Below are 20124 nucleotides of genomic sequence, written 5' to 3'. Positions count from 1 at the left end.
CAGGAGGAAGTTGCTTAAGCGCTTAAAAACCAAAGCTAACTCAAGATTGAAAAAGTGAAGTGGATACTATCTCTTTTAAACATCTTGTTGCATCAGGTATCAGTGGGATCTTTCTTTTTAGGTTTATGTAGTTTTGTTCACCTTACATATATATTATTGAACTGGGAATCACACAATACATTAAACCAAAACCAAATAGGCAGTGTTGTGGCTTGGTACAAAGTTATGGAAACAAAGAGGGCTTTTGAGTGTCTTTAGATTCTGTTTTAGGATTAAGATTTAGCAACATCTGAGCATTCTTTCAATAATAGTCTTTTCAAAGACTTATGCAGCCAAAATCTTTCCATTCCAACCTTCAAATGTTGTATCCATTCAGTTGCATTACAGAACATGGTACTTATTTGACCAACCCTGGGTGAAGCTACCTACAGAAAACTGAACAAGAGTTTTGGAATTCATAGCAAACATGCCTTTTCTGGGAAATCAAAATTTAAAATGCACACTATCTAGAATTTTCAGATGCATTTCTGGACTGCTGTCCAAGGAATCTTGAGCCTGCATGAATGGCTGGCTGTAGGCCAGCATATTAATTTACTAATTTGCCTTATTTGGCAAATGAAGAAGAGGAAGGAATCAGTAAGTGCCAGCACTTAATGAACATTACAGTATTAGAAGGATTTTCTGCATCAATCCAGTTCACATCAATTCTCTTTGTGGAATATTCTGGGCAATCACCACATTGGAATTAAGAAGTACAACATTGCTTTCCAATATGGTCAGCGAGAATGCCTTACTCTTGGTCAGTGAAACCAGAATCAAATAATTTGGTCTGCTTCAAAGTTATAGCTTCTCTTCCTGCTACAACAGTACCATTAACTACTTCTATAATCGCACCAGATGGTTTATTGGAAACTTAAATATTTTCAAGAAATTTCAAGAATTGCGAGGTGGGACAAAGTGAACCACTGGACATTTGAAGGCATACAAGATTTGCCTAAAAGGTAAACTCATGAGTATTCTTCAGCTAACTTATCAGCCTTGGCCACGGCTTCCTCAATGGGCCCCACCATATAGAAAGCCTGTTCTGGGAGGTGGTCATATTCTCCTGCAGAGACAAAGTCAAAAACTGGAATCAGTAAAACTGGTAAGAAGAAACAGATCACAACTATATGCCTCTTTTGCCCATTCTATCATCATCGGGGGGGTTGGGGGGGGGTTTTTGGGGGGGGGTGGGGGTGGGTGGTTTTTTGTTTTTGTTGGTGGGGGGGGGGGGGGGGGTTTGTTTTTTTGGGGGGGGGGGGGGGGGGGGGGGGGGGGGGGGGGGGGGGGGGGGGGGGGGGGGGGGGGGGGGGGTTGGGGGGGGGGGTTTGGGGGGGGGGGGGGGGGGGGGGGGGGGGGGGGGGGGGGGGGGGGGGGGGGGGGGGGGTTTGGGGGTTGGGGGGGGGGGGGTTTTGTTTTTAGGGGGGGAAGGAAAAATAAATAACAAATAGTAACCAAGCACTATGGTTTAACTGTAGATAGCCCTGGCAATTTGGCAGTTCAAATCTCACCAGGCTCAAGGTTGACTCGTCTTCCATCCTTCCGAGGTGGGTAAAATGAGGACTCAAAATTGTTGGTGGCAATACACTGACTCTGTAAACCACTTAGAGAAGGCTCTAAAGCACTATTAAGTGGTATATAAGTCTAAGTGCAATTGCTGTAAGTACTTGTTCAGCACTGTCATAATTTCAAACTGTCACTGAACGAGGGGTTAACTGAGGACTACCTGTATTTGTAGTTTCATTCAGAAGGCTATTAAGAAGACATATATTTGAATGGAAAAATGTTGACAGTAACCACTAGACAATTACTTGGAAAAATGCTACATTACATCTAGAATACACTTAGATTGTAATGCAGTAGACACCTTATAACTAGAACAGGGAAAATTATCAATGAGAAAAGATGCAACAAGATGGCCATCAGCTTCAGGGGGTTTCAGTTCCAGTTGCCATACATACCTGTCAGAATCTGTTGGAATCCTTTGATTGTTTCTTTCAGAGGCACCAGCTTGCCTGCATGACCAGTAAAAACCTCAGCTACCTGGAAGGGCTGGGACAAAAATTTCTGGATCTTACGGGCACGTGCCACTGTCAGTTTATCCTCTTCAGATAATTCATCCATACCCAAAATAGCGATAATGTCTTGGAGGGACTTGTAGTCCTAGAGAGGAAACCTGCAGGTGAGTTGAGACACCAAGAGCACCATAGAGTGGATCAAGCCACATGCCACCCTCTCTACATTCTGCCTCTTCCAAGCATCTTTGCTGGTTTGCAGTATCAGAGTCACACTTCCCATAAAATGTGTTGATATTCTACATACACAATTAAAAAGAATACAAAAAGCATTCACTAATTTGTAAGTTAGTATTCCATGGTTTTCACACACCCATTCACCTGCAAGATCTTTTGTACCCCACGGGCCACATCATAATGCTCTTGTCCCACAATATTAGGATCCATGATACGTGAAGTAGAGTCCAAAGGATCTACAGCTGGGTAAATGCCCAGCTCCGAAATGGCACGAGACAGCACAGTGGTAGCATCCAAGTGGGCAAATGTGGTTGCAGGAGCTGGATCTGTCAAGTCATCAGCTGGTACATAGATGGCCTTAGGAGAAAGAAGATTTACTACATTAACAGTCCAGGTGTATAGACAGTTTTAATGCTAACCATTGGCACTTTTGTGTAGCTATTTCAGGCATGATATTCCGCTCTGAAAAAAAAATCGGGGCCGGCCAAGAGACCCCCCGCTGCGTGCCCGGGGAGCGCCCGCTGCTTTCCCTCGCCAGGGCCGGGCGGCGGCGTGTTGCACGGAGGCTGGTCTGTGGCTGGCCCAGCTCCCTTTTCCTGCCGCTCAGCGGCCTCCGCTCGCACCGCCCGGCTCTGCTCAGGTATCCGGCTGGGGCTGTCAGGAGTTGCTACCGCCGGCGCAGCTCCATGCGGCTCCAGTCCCGCGTTGCCTCGGGAAGGAAAGGCAAAACCAGGAGCCGCTGCTGCCGTTGCAAAGCGCCGCCGCGGCTCTTCCTTTTTGCCTTTCCTTCCTGAGGCAACGCGGACTGGAGCGCCGGAGCCACGCCAGCAACTCCTGACTTGGGGCCTCCGAGGGAGGGGAAGGAGGAGAAGAAGGGGTGGGGGGAAAGGAGGGGCGATTCCCCAAAAACCGGACCTCGATTTTAATCGGAAGAATATCATGCCTGCTATTTATACAGCAGGGGAGCAATTCCATCAAATCCCATAGGGAATGATGGAGATGAAAACAGAATTGCCTTCCAGAAATGAGACAGTAACATAGTACACCTTGAATTGGTAGACAATTGGAAAAACATTTGTAATAAATTACCTGCACAGAGGTGATAGACCCTTTTCTCGTTGTTGTGATCCTCTCCTGCATGGTACCCATATCAGTAGCCAAAGTAGGTTGGTAACCCACAGCCGAGGGGATTCTACCCAGCAAGGCAGATACCTGGAAGAGAAGATAAAAATCTTCTGCAGTTGCCAAGGTTGCTTCTTTTACAATACAGAAAGTGTCAGGCCCTGCCCACAATTTGGGAAGATCCCAATCTTAATATTATTAAACTGTTCTCCTGGGTGGTTTAAAACTTACTTCAGATCCAGCCTGTGTGAAACGGAAGATGTTATCAATGAAGAGCAGTACATCTTGACCCTCCTGGTCTCTGAAATATTCAGCAACAGTCAAGCCTGTCAAAGCAACTCTGGCACGAGCACCAGGTGGCTCATTCATCTGCCCATAAACGAGAGCAACCTATGGGAGAGCAAAGAAACTTTAAATAAAACAATGTTAATTGTCCCATTTCATTAGCGTGGCTAAAAATTTCCTGCTCCATAGCAATAAATTGGTATAATACATACATAGAAATATCCTAGCTGATTTATTATCCTACCAACTCTAATGTCTTTCTGAAACTTAATGTGGATTTACATCTAATAATATACTTCTTCCACCCTATGTAATTCCTTCATAAAACGACTAATATATGTACACTTCAAATTGTATTCAAAATATTCCAGGTGTACTACAAATCCCTTCAGTCCTTGGAACTTTCTCTAGAATTGTCAACACATGACCCAAGATCAACATTAGAAATTCAAAACTGCATGCCCTCAAGAATAATGGCCAATTTCTGGTGTAAGCAAGCAGATTAAGCCAACCCATATTGCACTTTTGGAGTTTTAGGGCCACAGCTAAAGCCCGACTCATTTGCTCACCTTGGATGTGGTATCCTTCAAGTTGATGACACCAGACTCTATCATTTCATGGTACAAATCATTCCCTTCACGGGTTCTTTCTCCAACACCAGCAAATACTGAGTAGCCACCGTGAGCTTTGGCAACATTGTTGATCAGCTCCATGATCAATACAGTCTTGCCTACACCAGCACCACCGAACAGACCTGAAGAAAAAAGCTGCTTCAGTACCAAAGAAGGATTACGAGCTCCTCTGAAATTTCCCATTTTCCTTCTCAGAAGATGAATTGCTTCAGCAATCTCAGAAGAACGAAAGTCATTGAGTTTTGCTCATCAGTGAAGGAAAGACAGCCAACATCAGTTGTATGTAAAACACTGAGACTGCTAATGATTTAAAGTCCATGCTATTCCCAGGAAACTGCAGAAACACAACTGGTCACCTTTCTACCTCACTTAACTTACCAATTTTACCACCCTTTGCATATGGGGCAAGAAGGTCTACAACTTTAATGCCAGTCACAAGGATTTCCTGTTCAACGCTCATTTCCACAAACTCAGGTGCTTCGGCATGAATAGCAGCAAACCTGAAAGAAGTGATTGGTTACATGTTAACTATATCTTTTTCCAAGATGACCAAAACTATACAGTTCCCTGAACGTAGACATGTATTTCAGTGTTATATCTCATATTAATGTTGGCATGTTTATTTTTTGTTTTCTAATGATCCTTAGTATGGAATATTTTTATCAACTGCAACTATATACTAAGACAACATTTTCACAGAACCATCCACTAGGACACATCTAAAACAATTTTTCCCAGATAGCTAGATAATTCAGATGCCACATATGTGCAAATTAAGCTTTCTTGCCCCTTCAAACATTTAGGAAGTAGCATGGAAATTAGTGGGTACACATGTCTCTCCTTTTCCATTTCACTGATGGAATTTTGTGGTTGAAAGTTTCCTAGTGGAGAGGAACACCAGGTAAATGAGGCCATCGAAATAACGAATGATGGTTGCCTCGCTGTCTTCCTCCAACTTCGTGCTTACTGTTTGGTCTTTATTGGACCTCTTTCATCAATTGGCTCTCCAATCACATTCATGATTCTGCCAAGGGTCTCAGGTCCTACGGGAATTCTGATTGGTGCTCCAGAATCCAAAACCTTTTGGCCTCTCACCAAACCTTCAGTACCATCCATAGCAATGGTACGAACAGTATTCTCACCTGCAATAGGAGAAATAATAGAAGATGCCTTTACCCTAAAAGAATGCTTGAACAACAGAAATATACTCTGTAATTTGAAGTTTTTTTTTTACCAACGGGTAAAAATAAATAATCTAGACAATTTATAGGAAAGTTGGTAGAAGGTTGTTTTGTTATGTAGGTAATACTAGCTCTAGAGATACACAAAACACAAAGTTCATGCAGTCAAAAAATATTTTAACAGAAATAACTTTGGCTAAAAAAATAACTGGTATTAAATGCCCAATTAGACCTGTAAAATTTCAAGTATTCTTTTATCTGAGAGCTTCGGGAACATACTGAGCCTTGAAACATAACAGGAGGCTCATAACAACTTAGACTGGTCCGCAATACCAATCAATAATTCTAGCCTACTTGGCCTCAGATCCAAAAGCTTTCTGATTAAAAGACTTCCTTTTCAGATCATAAATATGACTTCATTATGTTCAGAAGAACGAAAGTCATTTGTATTGATCATCACAAGGAGCGATAACAGAATGAATGTCAGGTTGATCAATGACATTTACCTAAATGCTGAGCCACTTCTAGCACCAAGCGTGTATCTCTGCCTTGTACCTCAAGGGCATTGAGGATTGGTGGCAGGGCCTCATCGAACTGGACATCAACCACAGCACCAATGACTGCCACAATATGTCCAGTGGCAACTCCAGCTTTAGCTGCAGGAGATGTTTGTGCAGCATAGCTCCGGCCTACAAAAGAAAATACAACCATCAGCAGGCAAATTAGATGCTTAATTATACAACTTCACATTCAGCAACTTATAAACACCCCCACTTCCTGAAAAAGATGTAAGATCCAGATTCTCCTTCTTCCAAGATGACTTCAAAGAGCTTTTGTTTGCAATTTCATTTCCAGAGTTGTTTGAGTTAGGCAGCATACATTTTATAAATAATTCTGCCAATTATATAAAATCATTCAAAGCCAGTCAAAAAAATTTTTTTTTTGGGGGTGTCAAACAGAAAACTCTGGAGAAGGACTCTGTTTTTTCATAATGTTTCAAAGGGATTTTATTCTAACAATACATTAGCACCAAGTTTTAAAGAAAAAACTTAATAATTTTTATGAGACAGCTGTATGAGCTATTAGAAAGCCAGGCTTTTGCAGTGGTCATCCAGGAGAGATCAATAATCGTATCACTCCCTTGAAGAAAACCTTTCCTTAGCACAAGTGGAATTCTCACAGGCCAATAATAAGCTCTGAAAAAATTCAAAATGCAAGTGCCTGAATAGCTCCCTCACGGGCTACCATCAAATTACAGATGAAATCATTTCTTCCTCACAAAGCCTGGATTGTAATACCCCAAACCAATGATCGTGATGCCATGAACGGAGCATTGTGGAAAATTCGTTTTTCTGCTCCTAGCCACCACGCAGTAGATCGATCAAGCATTATTATTTATTGCAAAACCTTCCTAAATCCTGTCAGCGCAATTTCAAATGATCTCGATGTGCACCATTCATGGAGGAAGGTTCGCGCCTTAAATCTCAGAGAAGCACTGGAAATGCCGGTTTTATCCTGCTTGGCCCATTCTGCTTGTGCCTCTCTCTCTTTCCCCCTTCGCCACTGCACCCACAGAGGAGGATGACGACAAACGGCGTCCCAGGATCTGAAAAAGAGCTCCGCAACGCTTCCCCCTCAGGTCCTCAAACTGCCGAAGGACGGCCATCTTTGTCCTCAGCAAAGGAGCCAATCAAGCTCCGGCAGTCCCCCGGTCGTCTTCCTTGCTCGCTCGCTTCCGATGCGGCGGCGGCGGGGTGGGGGATGCGGCCTTCATTGTCCCCAGCCGTCTTATACAGAAGCGGGGATGTATCGCCAGAGCTCACCCCCCCCCACCCCGTTAAGAACAGCCGCCTCGAGCTGCTTTCCCCGGCCGTGCAGAGAAGGCCAGAAACCATCGTTTCCCCCGTTATCTAACGGGGTGGGCAAAACCCGAGATTATGGTGGCGCAAGGCCCCCCCCCCCATCCGTGCGGTCGTTGACACGTAAGCAACGACCCCTGGGTTCGGCATCTGGCTTTCTGCAAAGGAAGGGCAACACGCCGTCTCGTTTATAGACGCCGAATCAAAACCCCGTGCCCTGGATTCCCTCCCAGGCCAAACGCCTGGCTCGATGAGCGGCGAGAATCCAGCAGAAAGAGGCAAGATGCAGGCGGGCAAGCGACAACTCTTGCTTCTCCTCCCCACCCACTTCTTCGAGCGCGGCGCCGAAGCCGGACGTTGGCAGGATGAAGGCCAGCCTCCCACCCGGGCCGAGCAGCACCCTCGGTGCAGATATGCCTTTTTCTCGAACCGGAACCCTCCCGAAGCCGGTCTCCTTCACCCCAGCACTAGGCCGCAAGGTGACCCCGCCCTCGAGCTCCCTCTGGTGCTTTGCCCACCACTTACGGGCCTCGGCGGCAGCGGCAACCGCCCCGCCCCGAAGCTGCAGCAGGTCCTGGAGGGGACTCGAAGCGCCCCGCGCCCCCCTCAGCAAAAAAGAGGCCGAAGAGGCGCAGCGGCGAGTCGCGAACCCCAACATGGCTGCCACCGGCGAAGTGGAAGAGCAGCCCTACCGCCAACCTAGATCGGCTTCTCAAGGGCTCGCTTTACAAATTCTGGATCAGGATTGGTCAACGGGTTTGCCTTTCTTAAAGTCTAATTGGGTAACCTCCTGTCACTCACGCGCTTGAGGACTTGCTGATTGGAAAAGACTTAAAACTCCCTCTGCTTCGCTCAAGGCTTCAAAGGGCGGAGCTATTGGGGCACATGCTGAGCTCTCCCAATGCGAAAATGCGAGCTTCCTGGGCGTGAGCAACTCGCTTCGCATAAGGGCCTCTTGGATTGGATGACATCGATGCGCTTCAAAGAAATCCTGCTTTATTCATTGGACAGATGTTGAAAGCCACGCCTCTAAAGGAACTTCTGCCAATGAATAGAAATGTGAAAGAGGTAGCGCTCTTTTCTAGACTGAAGGCTGAATGCCCTAGGTTTGTCCTTGTGTAAATTGAAAGCTTCGGCGGTTTGGTAGGTCATAGAGATTATGGGGTGTCCGACTGGCAGCTATGAAGACACTGAAAAACGTAGAGTGCATTAAGAATTGTTCGGATTAAATTTACATTTAACTGAAAAGTTATCTTGTGCAGAGTTAACCATATTTCAACCCACTGAACTAATGATATAAAATATGGTTCTGATCAAAGTTAAATTAGGTCATTAAGTTTCCGGTATAACCGTACAAAGGATTGTGATGTAAGAATATTAACTCTCCAGAGAATCAGGGGTACATAACACATAGGCAGGCTTCTGAACAAATATATGTAAATTTGATAATGAACAGCTACAATCTCTATTTAGGAAGAAGCAAGCTAGTTGTTTAAGATGGGGCGTATATTAAGAGTTCAACACTTTCCCCTAAAATTATACATACAGTACCAGGATTTCTTGCATTTTAAAGATTGGGGGCTCATGTTAACACTAGCAAAACACATACCTAACACCTGCATTTCGGAATCAATTTAAAGGACAAACCAAACTCAAAACTACAGGACAAACCAGTGCATCCTGCTTTCTTTTCCACATTGAAGGCGATATTTGGTCTTCCATAATAATTTGAGGAATATTCCTTATACCAATTAGTAGCTTTGCAAAACTATAAGGGTCTCTTGTATTATCATTTGCCCATTTACAGGGTAAGGTAGTGATTCACTTTTTTCCCCTTCCCCTTCCGTTCCATCATATTTGATTCTGCCTGGACAAATCTCTGAAGTTTTCTTGGGAAGATTTTTCAGAATGGTTTGCCATTGCCTCCTTAGGGTTGAGGGAAAGTCACTTTATTCAAGGTAACCAGCTGCCTAAGGTGGGACAAGAGCTCAGGTTGTCTGTTTTTCCAGCCTGTACTCCAAAGTGGCTCTCTAATATCTCATTAGAACCATTTCAATGGACTAGGGATAAATCTAAGGGGGTTTAATTTTCCAAGGCATATTTCAGCCATGCCTGTCACATGTCCAGAAAGGTAAATATAATTTCCTAAACTCAGTGATTAATATTTAATCTCAGTACTATTAATGCATTTTGTGCATATGAGAAACATGCTTCTACAATGTATATACCTGGATAAGCAAGGGGTTGTTAACAGCTCGCCTCATTATAACGTAAGTACATGTTATTTGGATTACAATATCTACCAATATATTCACAAGCCAAGTTTTCAGTGGAAAATAAATCTTGACATTCTTCCTATTTATCAGAAATCTCAGATATATATCTGGTTTTATACAGTTTCGATAAGAAAGCTAGCTTGAGGACAGAATAGCTCAAATTCATCATGTGAATTTAGGTGGCATTTCCGAGCTTCACGTCTGCCAAATTAAAACTCAAAAAACAAATCTAGAAGCATAACTGAATTCAACACTGAAATCAAGATTTAAACTGGTTTCAATGATTTCATCAACCAAGTTAAATAACTTGGAATAATTTAGATCTCTTTAAGTATAGGTTCAAAGCTGCTTAGTTCAAAGTTGTGACACAAAAGACAGGAATTTTCTTTTTATTCTTGGATTATTTTATACATATAATATTACACTGGTAAAATATATACAAAACATGAAGTGTTTTTCTAGAAATACAGGCTACAGATTTCAAACTCTACTGAAAAATAGGTATGGTAGAATGGGCCTTTTTTGTAATTTTCACTCACAAAAAAAGGAGGAAGGCTTGAAACCTTTACACACTCCCACCCTGAAGTCATGCACCTAGAAGCAAAAATGTCTTAACAGATTTAATTATTCCAAAGCCAGAGATGAACTAACAATTAAGTAACCAGGAAAGGAAGGCACACTTTTTGCCAAGAAAAGTAACCTCAGCCTTGGCTGCCTTGTTGATCTCAAAATCAAGAAACCAGGGCATCTAGTTTACACTCTAGGTTACGACTCATTGATAGTGCAAATGCTGGTATTATGCATATTAGGTGCTAAAATACTTATGAAGCATGCATGCCATTTTTTCCCATAGACATACTGTGGAATTTTGTTTAACAGAAAAGGACACTGAAGATGACTGTTGGTTTCTATTCTCTATTGCAGTTGAAAGAAGTTGGGATCTGGTGACCTGGTGGACAAGCTAATTCTAGCCTTGACTTGTAACAGTTAGTGAATGAGAATAGGATGTATGGATGTCGAGAATCCAAAAATTTCCAAGAATAATGAATGTGGTGCTCTGGGCTGAGATGAGAGCAGAAAACCATTGCTTGTGTTGCTTTTCAAAAATGTCTGGTCCGTGATATCCTGAACATCAGAGCGCCAGGGTATCCTTGATGAGGCGACGCATAGTGGTGGTGACAGAGGTCCCAAGTGAGTCAGTGATCTGGTAAGAAATCTTGTATAAGTAGGGCTGGACATCCCTCAGCCCTGTGTCAAAGACGTTATCCACCTCTGACTGGGTAGGCATCTTGGGCAGGTACTCATGTCGGTTCATCACTTCTACAATGTTGATAATCTTTTCACAAAGTTTTTCACCCACCTTTTCACGACATATCTGCCGTTCCTGCTCATTAGCCAGACTCACTACATTTACCTTGACTGTCCAAACTTCCCAAGGGATGCACTCATCTGAGAAAGGCCATCGTGATTTCTTCTTCTGATAAAACTCCAGGGAAATTTGACCCATCCCATCACTGCCTGAGTTTCGCAAGGCGTCCTAGGGTGGGGAAAAAAAGCAGCATTCCATGTTTCACTGGAATAATTTTATATTTTCAGTATATTTATAATAAAGTCTTACGCATATTTACTTGGAACAAAGTTATGCCATCCTCAATGATGGTTTCTTTTTCTGTAGAGAAGATATTATAAAACTGAAGTCTCACTAATGAAACAAAGACAATTTTGTTTTCTATGCTACCCTCTAATAAAAAGACCTGAAGAAGACTCCTTAGTATAGTAGGAAGTAGGTCTTAACACAAGTATAGTTTCAAACATAGACTATTTTCTCAACACCTATTTCTAATAGAGGTAGTCCTTGTTTTACAACTGGTCATTTAACAACCTTTTGAAATTACAACTGACTTCTCCAGACTTACTTATAACCTATTTTTGAAGTTATAACAGTCATATTATTGCATTTTGGGCACTTGGCAACCGGCTGGTCTTTATGGTTGTTTGCAGCCTCCTGCAATCACATGACATTTTGCAACATTTTTTGCCAGTTTCCAGCATTTACTTCTGGTCTGCAACAAAAAATGCACATCACAGCTACTTAATGACCACCGCAAAAAAAAGTGTTGTTTTTTTTAAAAAACCAGGTGCAGTCACGTGACTTACAACTGCAATGAATTACAGCTTTTATACAGATACAGATATGGCAACTCAAACTGTTATCTAGGGAAGGAAAAGAAGCAATTACCAATTCTAATTTACTGAAAAAAAGATAGAAATATAACACTTTTTTGAACAATAGTCATTTAGCCTGTAGCAGTGTAAAGTATTTTGTGCTGCCACTTTAAAGATAACATATTTATTATGGCATAACCTTTTTACATGAACCAAGAATTTCATCAGATGCATGCTCTGCAGTATATTTACTTCCATGGCAGCAGAAGAGGAAGAAAAGATTGTTTAACAATGTAACATAAAAGATACAGCCAAGAATAATTGCCTTATAACAGTGGCCATTTATAAAATGATTATTGACCATGTTTTTTTTGCAGTGGAAAGCTATAAATGGTAACATCCACAGAACCTTACCAATATGCACATTCTTCAATAATGATACTCCTAACACAATATTGAAATCGTGGTATTAATGCATATAAATTTAAAGTTCTTTAAATAACTCTCTCTTTAAAGTTCTCTCCCCCAGTCTATTCAAATGGCAATCTAAAATATTTGCATTTGGTATTGTACATTTCAAATGGGAGTTTCTGTTGGTACTGCTCAATCTGCTGATTGGGATGCTCCCCGAGATGTTTCAGATTTGAAGTGTGGGACTTCTAGAATATTGGTTCCCAGTATTTAAACAGGGATTGCCCAACAATAGCCACTCAAAATGTCATAACTCTCTTGATAATGATGAGTCTGTCTTAACTTGTTACTGCTCCAACACAAATAGAAAGTCCCACTCTGGATTCTTTTTTCCTAGTGGGCAAGCGGATGGTGGTTTGAAAAGGGGGCTATGTTTATATCTGTTCTTTTGTCATAGATGATTTTCTATTGAAAATGAAGCTTGCAGAGACTATTTTTCACTGCAGGGGTGAGGAACTCTATCCTCTCAGAAGATGATAGATTCCAATGGCTTCCAGAAGGATCTGAAGCATTTTTTCATGACCCCTTTCAAATATTTGGCTATAGAGATGATGACAGCAGTTGAGACAATTGCTGTTCAATCTCTTCTTCCCAATGTAAAGCCCATTCAGCCCCTTGGTACACATCTCAGCCGAGGGCAAAGCAGACAGCTGGAGGAAGGCTAAAACACAGATAGAAGAAAATTCATCTTGAATCTGATTGGATGCTAGTAAGAAATCATTCTCAAGCCTATAGTGTGACAATGTTGGAGGATTTCTTCTTCTTCTGTTGTGTACCCTCAGCACCAGTGGAACTTTTTTGAGTGATGCAAGGTGTTCAGAGGTCTGGCTCATATATGAATTACCAGTATAGAAAAAAATTGACAGTTGGACATGTCAGTTAGGTACTTCAAGGTCAAAATCAGTCTAAGCATGACAGACTCTACTATTTGTCCAAGGACCAAGATTTTTTGGAATGAGTTTCAGTTCTTAAGACAAGGTGCTTGATTGATTATATTTGGCTAACCATGTTGTTTGATCTTTGCTTCTCATGACTTAGTATATGTAGTAGATGTGGAGTATCTTCTAGAATCAAAAGATTATAAATATTTGCTATACGGAGTGGCCCTAGCTTTAATAAAGGAGGCTGCAGTGGGATGACTACTGAAAAAATGTAAACATTTATAGGCCAGTATCCCTCTCCTGACCAAGGGGATTGAACATATGGTGGTTAATCACATCCAAACATTATTGGATGAAATCTATTTCCTTTTCAGTAAGAATGTAGATTTAGTTTTGGCCCTGAAACTACTTCAGTCATCATGTTGGATGATTTTTGCTGGGAAAGAGACAGGAAGAGTGCAATCCTGTTGATTCTCTTGGATCTTTTGTTTAATACCACCACAATGATATTCTTTTGGAGAGGTTGTCCACTATAAAAGTGGTTTGAGTGGGTTAGCTCATATCTAGATAGTCTTCTTCATGATGTTTATGCTTTCTAGTTCTGTAAGTATCCACCTTGTTCAATTTTTACATAGAATTACTGAATGAGTTCATTCAGAGATATGGAGTAAAATCTTAGCAGTATACTGATATTAACTTCTACCTTACTTTTTCATAGGGTCCATACGGGACACAAACTGCTGAATCAGTGCTTGGATGCAGTAATGGACTGAATAAGGCCCAACAAACTGAAGATCACTTCAGATGCTGTTCGTGGATAGTTTACCTCTCCTGATTAGCAGAATTCCAACAGTTTTGTATGAACTTACATTCTCAAAAGGATTAAATATGTCGCTTAGCATTATTGTCCTATTAGTGCCAAACAAAGACTATTCCTATGCTATGATCAAAATTTTTAATTCCAGTCTTTTTCTATGCATCATTAACAGTATCCTGCTAATTTTGCATTTTTTTATTTTAATGAAAGTTTTACAATTTGTAAACTGACTGTATTTCACTAATTATAATTTTAATTGTAAACCACCTTGAGATTTATTTTAATATGAACTGGTGCAGCAATTTACATGAAATAATTTAAATCATTACAAAAAGAACAAATATTTAAATAATATAGAAATAATACTGCTTTCACAGCTTGCTATGTATTGATGGAATCAATAATACTTTCCTAAACTGTTCTGTAATCTGCATGTGAAGATCCCCTCTTTTAGGAACACTTATTGCTCAAGAAATAGTAAACAGATTCAGCAAAGAAACAGAATTTTTGGACATTAATTCCAGATATGTTCCAATCCCAATCTGATTTGGGCTCTGTAAGATAAAGCCAACATCTTGAATTAATCCTGGAAACAGCCTTGCTAACTATCTGGCATCTTTATTTTGAGCCAAAGGATGATTCTGAACAAGAAACAGGGAAACACATGTCATTCTGAAATAAACACACTTAACTTTTACCTTGAATTCTCCAACTGCCTTTCTCAGTGCACGATCAAGTTCCTCAGAAGTAACCCTGACATAGGTGAAATCAATGAAGTCACAATCAACATCTTGTGTGCCAACTGTCCCAATCGAATAGGTTCCTTCTTTCTTGTAATGGAATTTCCCTGTGCTGCGATGAAGTAATATGGTGTGTAAAAGTGCCAGCATAGCTTCTTCAACCTGGCGACCTTCAACTGATATCTCCAGCACCTCTGAACGGCAGTTCATTGTGACTTCTGCAAAGGAAAAATAAGCAAGCACTCTGGAAAAAAAGCTACATGAGCAGAGTGGAAAAGTGTAGCATCTATCGAAGATACAGGTAGATATGAGCAGGTGGAAAATATCTGGTTCCAAACTGTTCTAAAGAACAGCATGAAATGGGCCATTTTGAGGACTTTACAATTGTTCTGGGTTGTAAACTAAATGGCTGTCTTAAACTTCAATGGCTTCAGAACTGCTCCAAATTGTCCCACTATTTTCTGGAACTACAACGTTCTAATAAAAATGCTGAAACTGAATAAATTATGAAGACGCACTCTAAGCCAAATCAAAATCAGTTTTAAATTTCATAGAAGTTTTACAAATTAAAAATTCTGAAAAGTGAGACAGTCCAAAACAATAATGCTAGAAAGGTTAGTTAGATTTATTCCTCAGATCGATTTAACAGTTAACTTTTCAACCAATATTAATTCTTTGGAAACAAAATCAGCAAGAGAGCCTCAAATGGTAACAACCCAGTATCTTGTGTCATCAAGTGCAAGAGGTTGAACTTGATTACCAAACAAAAAAGAATCCCATTATTTCCCAATAATTTTGAAAGATTCAATAGTCCTCAACATCTATGGAGATTCTCAGTCATCCAGGTCATGGTTGTCCCAAAGATGAATTTTCAAAAGGCAACTGGACTCTTTGTTTTCTTTAAAGACATTTCGATTCTCATCCAAGAACTGAAGAAGCTTCTTCTTGGATGAAAATCGTAATGTCTTCAAGGATAAAAAAAAGTCCAGTTGCCTTTTGAAAAAGCACCTTAGGGATTATACTGTAGTCCTCAACCCAGCAGCACTGTAACTTGAAAAAAATTGCAAGTAAGACCACCCATGGACCCAACAATAAAAGGACATTCTTTCGTCCTCAGGTACCCACCTACAACGAGGTCACTTTTTTTGGTGAATTATTTCCGAATGACCTGATTGGCTGGGACCTTTAAACCCATATATTCCAGACTTTTCACCAATACACCGCGCTGGCTTTTGAACCGCACCAGGAAAATAACATTTTTTTGTTCCTAACGCAGGTCACAGCCATGAAGATGGGGGGTGGGTGGGTGGTAAACCTCTTATGAGTTCCGTAGTGCTGTGACCAAAATACTCCTTACACTTTCCTCGGGGGGGGTGGGGGTGGGAGGGGGAAGGAGGAGGCCCTCGGTAACTAAGGCAACCGACCGGACAAGGGCTCGCGCCTCCTGGGAGATAGGAGTGGGGGGGGGGGGGGTGCCCGGTGGGAATAACAACTGGCAACTCACCTGTCCCAGATCCGGGTGCTTCCCTACACAAGCAACTTAATCTTCGGATCGGCCCAACTAAGACAACATGGGAGAGAGGGATTTGAAAAATCATCCTCAAGGGCGAGCCCCGAAGTAGTCTTCTTGGCCAAGGTCGCTTCTGCCCGCCCTCCCGCCCGCCGGGACAAACGCCTGAATTTCATTGGCATAGAGGCTTTTAACCCTTTCCCAGGCTTTTAAAATAGCAATTGCAGGTAGCCTTTTCCCCCTGCCGCTCTTGGTACGGTCCAAGAAAGCAAACCACAGACGCAATCTAGAAGGGTCAAACTTCCGGGTTTCAGAGGACCAGTTTCGCCCATTGCTGCCCCCTACCCCACACCCCACCCCCGCGAATTGGAGATGCGATGGTTAGGGCGCTATGCAGCGAAGGTTTGAAAGCTTGGTGATGGCTTTTTTAACTAGCTAGTTAAAACTAAGCTTGTTTTAGTTTTGTTGGTATTTTATTTCATTGGTTTGAAAAACACGAGAGGCTTGTGGGAGTTTGTTATTCGTTTGTTTTTCTTTCACGCCCTGAGAGATTGCGTAAGAAGATGCAGTTTTCCCTTTCCCGTCCAGAAAAGCCCCAGAATATCGTTTGTTTTTAATTGGCGGAGAAGCAGGGAAAGGGGGGGGGGAGCTGCATCTGCGTATTTTTTCTACAGTAATAAAGCCCGGTTGTCCCTTTTAGTCCGATCTCCCTGGACCGACTGGCAAAAGATTTGGATTTTTCCCCCCCACACCTTTTAAGCTGATGGTTCAAACGGACAATTGAGAAGGCATTGTTTATTAACAGGACTCTAGTATTGCCAATACACGGCAAATTAAATTATTTTCTCGGAACAAGGAGTGGCCTCCGAGACTTACACCTTCATTTTTATTACTGCAGAGCCAACAGCTGATTTGGCATAGTTTTACGCTCCTCGTTACATCATCAACAACATTTGAGTACTATATACCTACCGGTAATTTAACCGGAACTATGTGGGCCGCGGCTGCAAATGCGCATGCGCGTTCTTGCCTCCTGCGCAGGGCATAATGCGTCATTCACGCGCAGCGTACCGGAAGAGGCGGGCAAAAAGCGGAAGAATAGAGGAAGCAGCGATCCCATAGTCGGTGGAGTGACGATCTGTGCGAGGGTGAAGGCTCGCTCGGTGGTTAATCTGGTGTTTTTGAATAGAAACGGCAGTTGACCGGTTATATCGATCCCTGTGTCTTGCTGTGCGTTTTCCCTTCTCCCGTTTCTTCTTTTGCAGCAATGCTTTGCGATATTTCTTTCGTGCCTCTCTTGATTCCAACTTCATTCATGTCAAGTTTTACAAGGTCTCCCAACTCAAGAAGTATGACTGAGCGGCGTGCAATACCATTAGTCCTCGATTTGGCAACAGTTCATTTAGTGGCCGTTCAGAATTACAATGGCACTGAAAAAATTGACTTATGACCGCTTTTCACACGACCGTTGTGGAATCCCCATGATCAAAATTTGGATGCTTGGCAACTGATTCATGTTATTTATTTATTAGAATGTCAAACAAAAACAAGAACAAGAATTAAAAGAATAAAAATACAATGAAGGGACGATGCACTCCCCTTCTACTAACCACTTAACCACCATGTTACTACCTTAATAACTGCAGTGATTCACTTAACTGTGGCAAGAAAAGGCATAAAATGGGGCAAAATACACTTAACAAATGTTTCACTTAGCAACAGAAATGTTGGGCTCTATTGGCAGTCGAGAACTACCTGTATAAATACAAGATAAGAGAATGATAAAAATTGTTTACAAGTGGTCAGTGTATAAATACAAAATCTAGAAGCTAAACCAACTGGTTACAAATAGGGTGCCTTTGTATTGTAGTCGTGTTTTTTATGTTTCTTTCCTTTTGGGTAATAAAAACTATGTATAGTAAGGTGTCTTATTTTTTTTGTTGGCAAAATAATTTTGTCCAGTTCTTTACAAAACTTCATGTTTGGTTCTCACAATTTTATTTGCATTAATTTTAACGTATTTGTAGAAATATAATCCTTTCAGCCTGCAAAGGTTGCTCTATTTACAAAATAATTATAATAATTAAAAAGACTATCAAAGACTTGAAATGTGCTTTTATATGCACATGTCTTTTTCCCCAAGAACATGCATATATAAGGGTTCAATTCCACAATCTAAAAAGGAGCCTAAAACAAAAATTATTGGGGACTAAAATAAAAAGATACTTACTCTGAATCTGAGTGGAAATGAACCACTAAAAGTGATAGCAGATTCAGCTTTTATTTTTCAGCTTTGCTCATGAGATTTTGGATTCTTCCCTCTCTCCCCACCTTCTAATGGCTGATCCAAATTGCCTCCCAATGTTTGAAGCTCCTCTTCATATGCCTTAATGCAATATAAGACTTTTTTTTTCTCCCTTAGGCAATTAGAGAATGGAACTGTTGTACTGATGGTATTTCTAATTGCCTCTTTTATGGAACATATATTGAAAAGGTAAATGACTCATGATGGCAAACAGATTTTAAAATTGTCCTGCTGATAGCTATAAATGTAGCTTACTTGTTTCTGACATTTATGAAAATTTGATTAGTCATAGGGTTACTTCATTTCTATTTGTCTGAATTGCTATGGAAATGCTGAAAAAAGGCATTAGGAACTTCTATGTAGTGTCTTTCGTATTATTTCTGTTTTAGGCTACCCTTTCTCCAAAATGTGCAAGCAATGTATATGATTCTTTTCATTCTACTTCAAGCTGAGGGAAAGTGGCTGATATCATACAACATTGCTTATTTAGATATGGTTTACTGAATAAAATAAATCATGTTTACCGGTAGTTGGGTGTATGTTATATGCTAAACTAAAAACATGCTACATCTTGGCATAGCTCATTGTATATTCGGTATATTACTGATCCAAGTGACAACTAAATTTAACAATTTGAGTTAATCCCAGACTGTCTTGTTTAATAATAATAACAGTAACTTTTTCCTCAGATTTAAAAAAAAATCCTCAAAGGTTGAGAGGAATCTTTCCATGCTTGTAATTGTAATGCTACTTTGGTTTCTATCCTTCCGCTCTCCCCTTTTAAAGTCAGAAGAAGCCTGAGCTACAGGGAAACATGGATCATGAAGACAGATATCAGCAATAAATCTCATCGTTCTGCTTGCTCACCGATGAAGCTGTTCTGGAGTGACAGCAATCTTAACAGATCAAGGAACTCACACTTTCCGAAGGACCACAAAAATATTTAGTGTAACATTGATCAATTTTATTCAGTTCAATAGCAACATGTTTTACTCATTGTTTTCTTAATGTATTCAACAACCAAAGAAAAGAAGAATAGATAGAATCCCAGGTTAAGTAGAACAGCACTCACCCTTTCACCCAGGACTCCAAAAACCCAGCCCGGTGGAGCATGTGCAGGTCCTCCCATGCAGTTAGGAAATCAGATAATTCTGACCAACAAAATTGAGAGCTTCTCACTCATACTCACAAAGCTTTTTGGGGGTGGGTGGGTAAAAAAAGTTGTTCAATATGGCATGATTTATTGAACAGATTTCAAACAATGAAGAGTAAATGGCAGATAGCAAACAAGAAATTTTCTAATTTCTATTATGCATTCAACATACACAACTGCTTCCAGTTGTGTGGAGATTCAGTTTCATAGGATACACCCACATTGCTTTTAATTTTCTCCAGCTCGAAACAGTTTCCAAATTAACATTTTATATACAGTACACACACACAGCATATAATTTGAGAAAATAATCTGCATATTGCCTACTTGCCTTGACACATACAGAAATTTACATAGACAAATGCTTGGAAACAGAAAATACTGGTGCCTTGTTCACATCTTTCTTTTTTTCTTTGTTCAAAAGCAAAATTAGTT

The 20124-nt window shown here is 41.0% G+C and overlaps 2 protein-coding genes, 1 long non-coding RNA gene and 2 other non-coding genes across 9 annotated transcripts; 1 reads left to right on the top strand and 4 right to left on the bottom strand.

Moving 5' to 3' along the window:
- Positions 1 to 885: 885 nt before the first annotated feature.
- ATP5F1B (ATP synthase F1 subunit beta) lies at positions 886 to 8044 on the bottom strand. The gene is made up of 10 exons (XM_026680005.2): positions 7896 to 8044; positions 6018 to 6200; positions 5298 to 5472; positions 4709 to 4830; positions 4268 to 4452; positions 3645 to 3803; positions 3381 to 3503; positions 2436 to 2648; positions 2001 to 2202; positions 886 to 1105 (listed from the first exon to the last, which is right to left on the bottom strand). The coding sequence occupies exons 1-10, from the start codon at positions 8026 to 8028 to the stop codon at positions 1008 to 1010; spliced, it is 1593 nt and encodes a 530-aa protein (XP_026535790.1). The 5' UTR covers positions 8029 to 8044; the 3' UTR covers positions 886 to 1007.
- Positions 4517 to 4589, bottom strand: LOC113420217 (small nucleolar RNA SNORD59). Its single transcript, XR_003372022.1, has one exon. It is a non-coding gene; the product is annotated as a small nucleolar RNA SNORD59 (small nucleolar RNA).
- On the bottom strand, positions 5904 to 5975 carry LOC113420218 (small nucleolar RNA SNORD59). Its single transcript, XR_003372023.1, has one exon. It is a non-coding gene; the product is annotated as a small nucleolar RNA SNORD59 (small nucleolar RNA).
- Positions 8045 to 10019: 1975 nt separating the features above from the next.
- On the bottom strand, positions 10020 to 17295 carry ATG101 (autophagy related 101). 4 transcript variants are annotated; one of them, XM_026680003.2, is made up of 3 exons: positions 17204 to 17295; positions 14680 to 14939; positions 10020 to 11183 (listed from the first exon to the last, which is right to left on the bottom strand). In XM_026680003.2, the coding sequence occupies exons 2-3, from the start codon at positions 14929 to 14931 to the stop codon at positions 10779 to 10781; spliced, it is 657 nt and encodes a 218-aa protein (XP_026535788.1). In that variant the 5' UTR covers positions 14932 to 14939; positions 17204 to 17295; the 3' UTR covers positions 10020 to 10778. The 4 variants fall into 4 exon arrangements, with proteins under 4 accessions (XP_026535788.1, XP_026535787.2, XP_026535789.1 ...); XM_026680002.2 differs by lacking the exon at positions 17204 to 17295 and adding an exon at positions 16226 to 16516; XM_026680004.2 differs by lacking the exon at positions 17204 to 17295 and adding an exon at positions 15847 to 16242.
- On the top strand, positions 16526 to 19515 carry LOC148132259 (uncharacterized). Of its 2 annotated transcripts, none has more exons than XR_015747778.1 (3): positions 16526 to 16633; positions 18654 to 18725; positions 19323 to 19515. It is a non-coding gene; the product is annotated as an uncharacterized LOC148132259 (long non-coding RNA). The 2 variants fall into 2 exon arrangements; XR_015747779.1 differs by lacking the exon at positions 16526 to 16633 and adding an exon at positions 16859 to 17379 and having other exon boundaries at positions 17497 to 18725.
- Positions 19516 to 20124: the final 609 nt, after the last annotated feature.

This window comes from Notechis scutatus, chromosome 2, assembly GCF_049901735.1.
Source record: "Notechis scutatus isolate UNSWTSFEM ecotype Mainland chromosome 2, rNotScu1.2, whole genome shotgun sequence".
Taxonomy (NCBI): Eukaryota; Metazoa; Chordata; class Lepidosauria; order Squamata; family Elapidae; genus Notechis; species Notechis scutatus.
This window is presented reverse-complemented; position numbering and strand designations above follow the sequence as displayed.

Excerpts from the sequence above, each read along its gene's own strand:
- ATG101 (XM_026680002.2), bottom strand. The coding sequence starts at position 16,319 with ATGATTTTTCAAATCCCTCTCTCCCATGTTGTCTTAGTTGGGCCGATC. Across the intron at positions 14,940-16,225 it reads AGCACCCGGATCTGGGACAG|AAGTCACAATGAACTGCCGT; the intron begins GTGAGTTGCCAG and ends TTTCCTTTGCAG. Across the intron at positions 11,184-14,679 it reads AGGCAGTTGGAGAATTCAAG|GACGCCTTGCGAAACTCAGG; the intron begins GTAAAAGTTAAG and ends TCCCCACCCTAG.
- ATP5F1B (XM_026680005.2), bottom strand. The coding sequence starts at position 8,028 with ATGTTGGGGTTCGCGACTCGCCGCTGCGCCTCTTCGGCCTCTTTTTTG. Across the intron at positions 4,831-5,297 it reads GGTCCAATAAAGACCAAACA|GTTTGCTGCTATTCATGCCG; the intron begins GTAAGCACGAAG and ends CACTTCTTTCAG. Across the intron at positions 4,453-4,708 it reads TGCAAAGGGTGGTAAAATTG|GTCTGTTCGGTGGTGCTGGT; the intron begins GTAAGTTAAGTG and ends TTTTTTCTTCAG.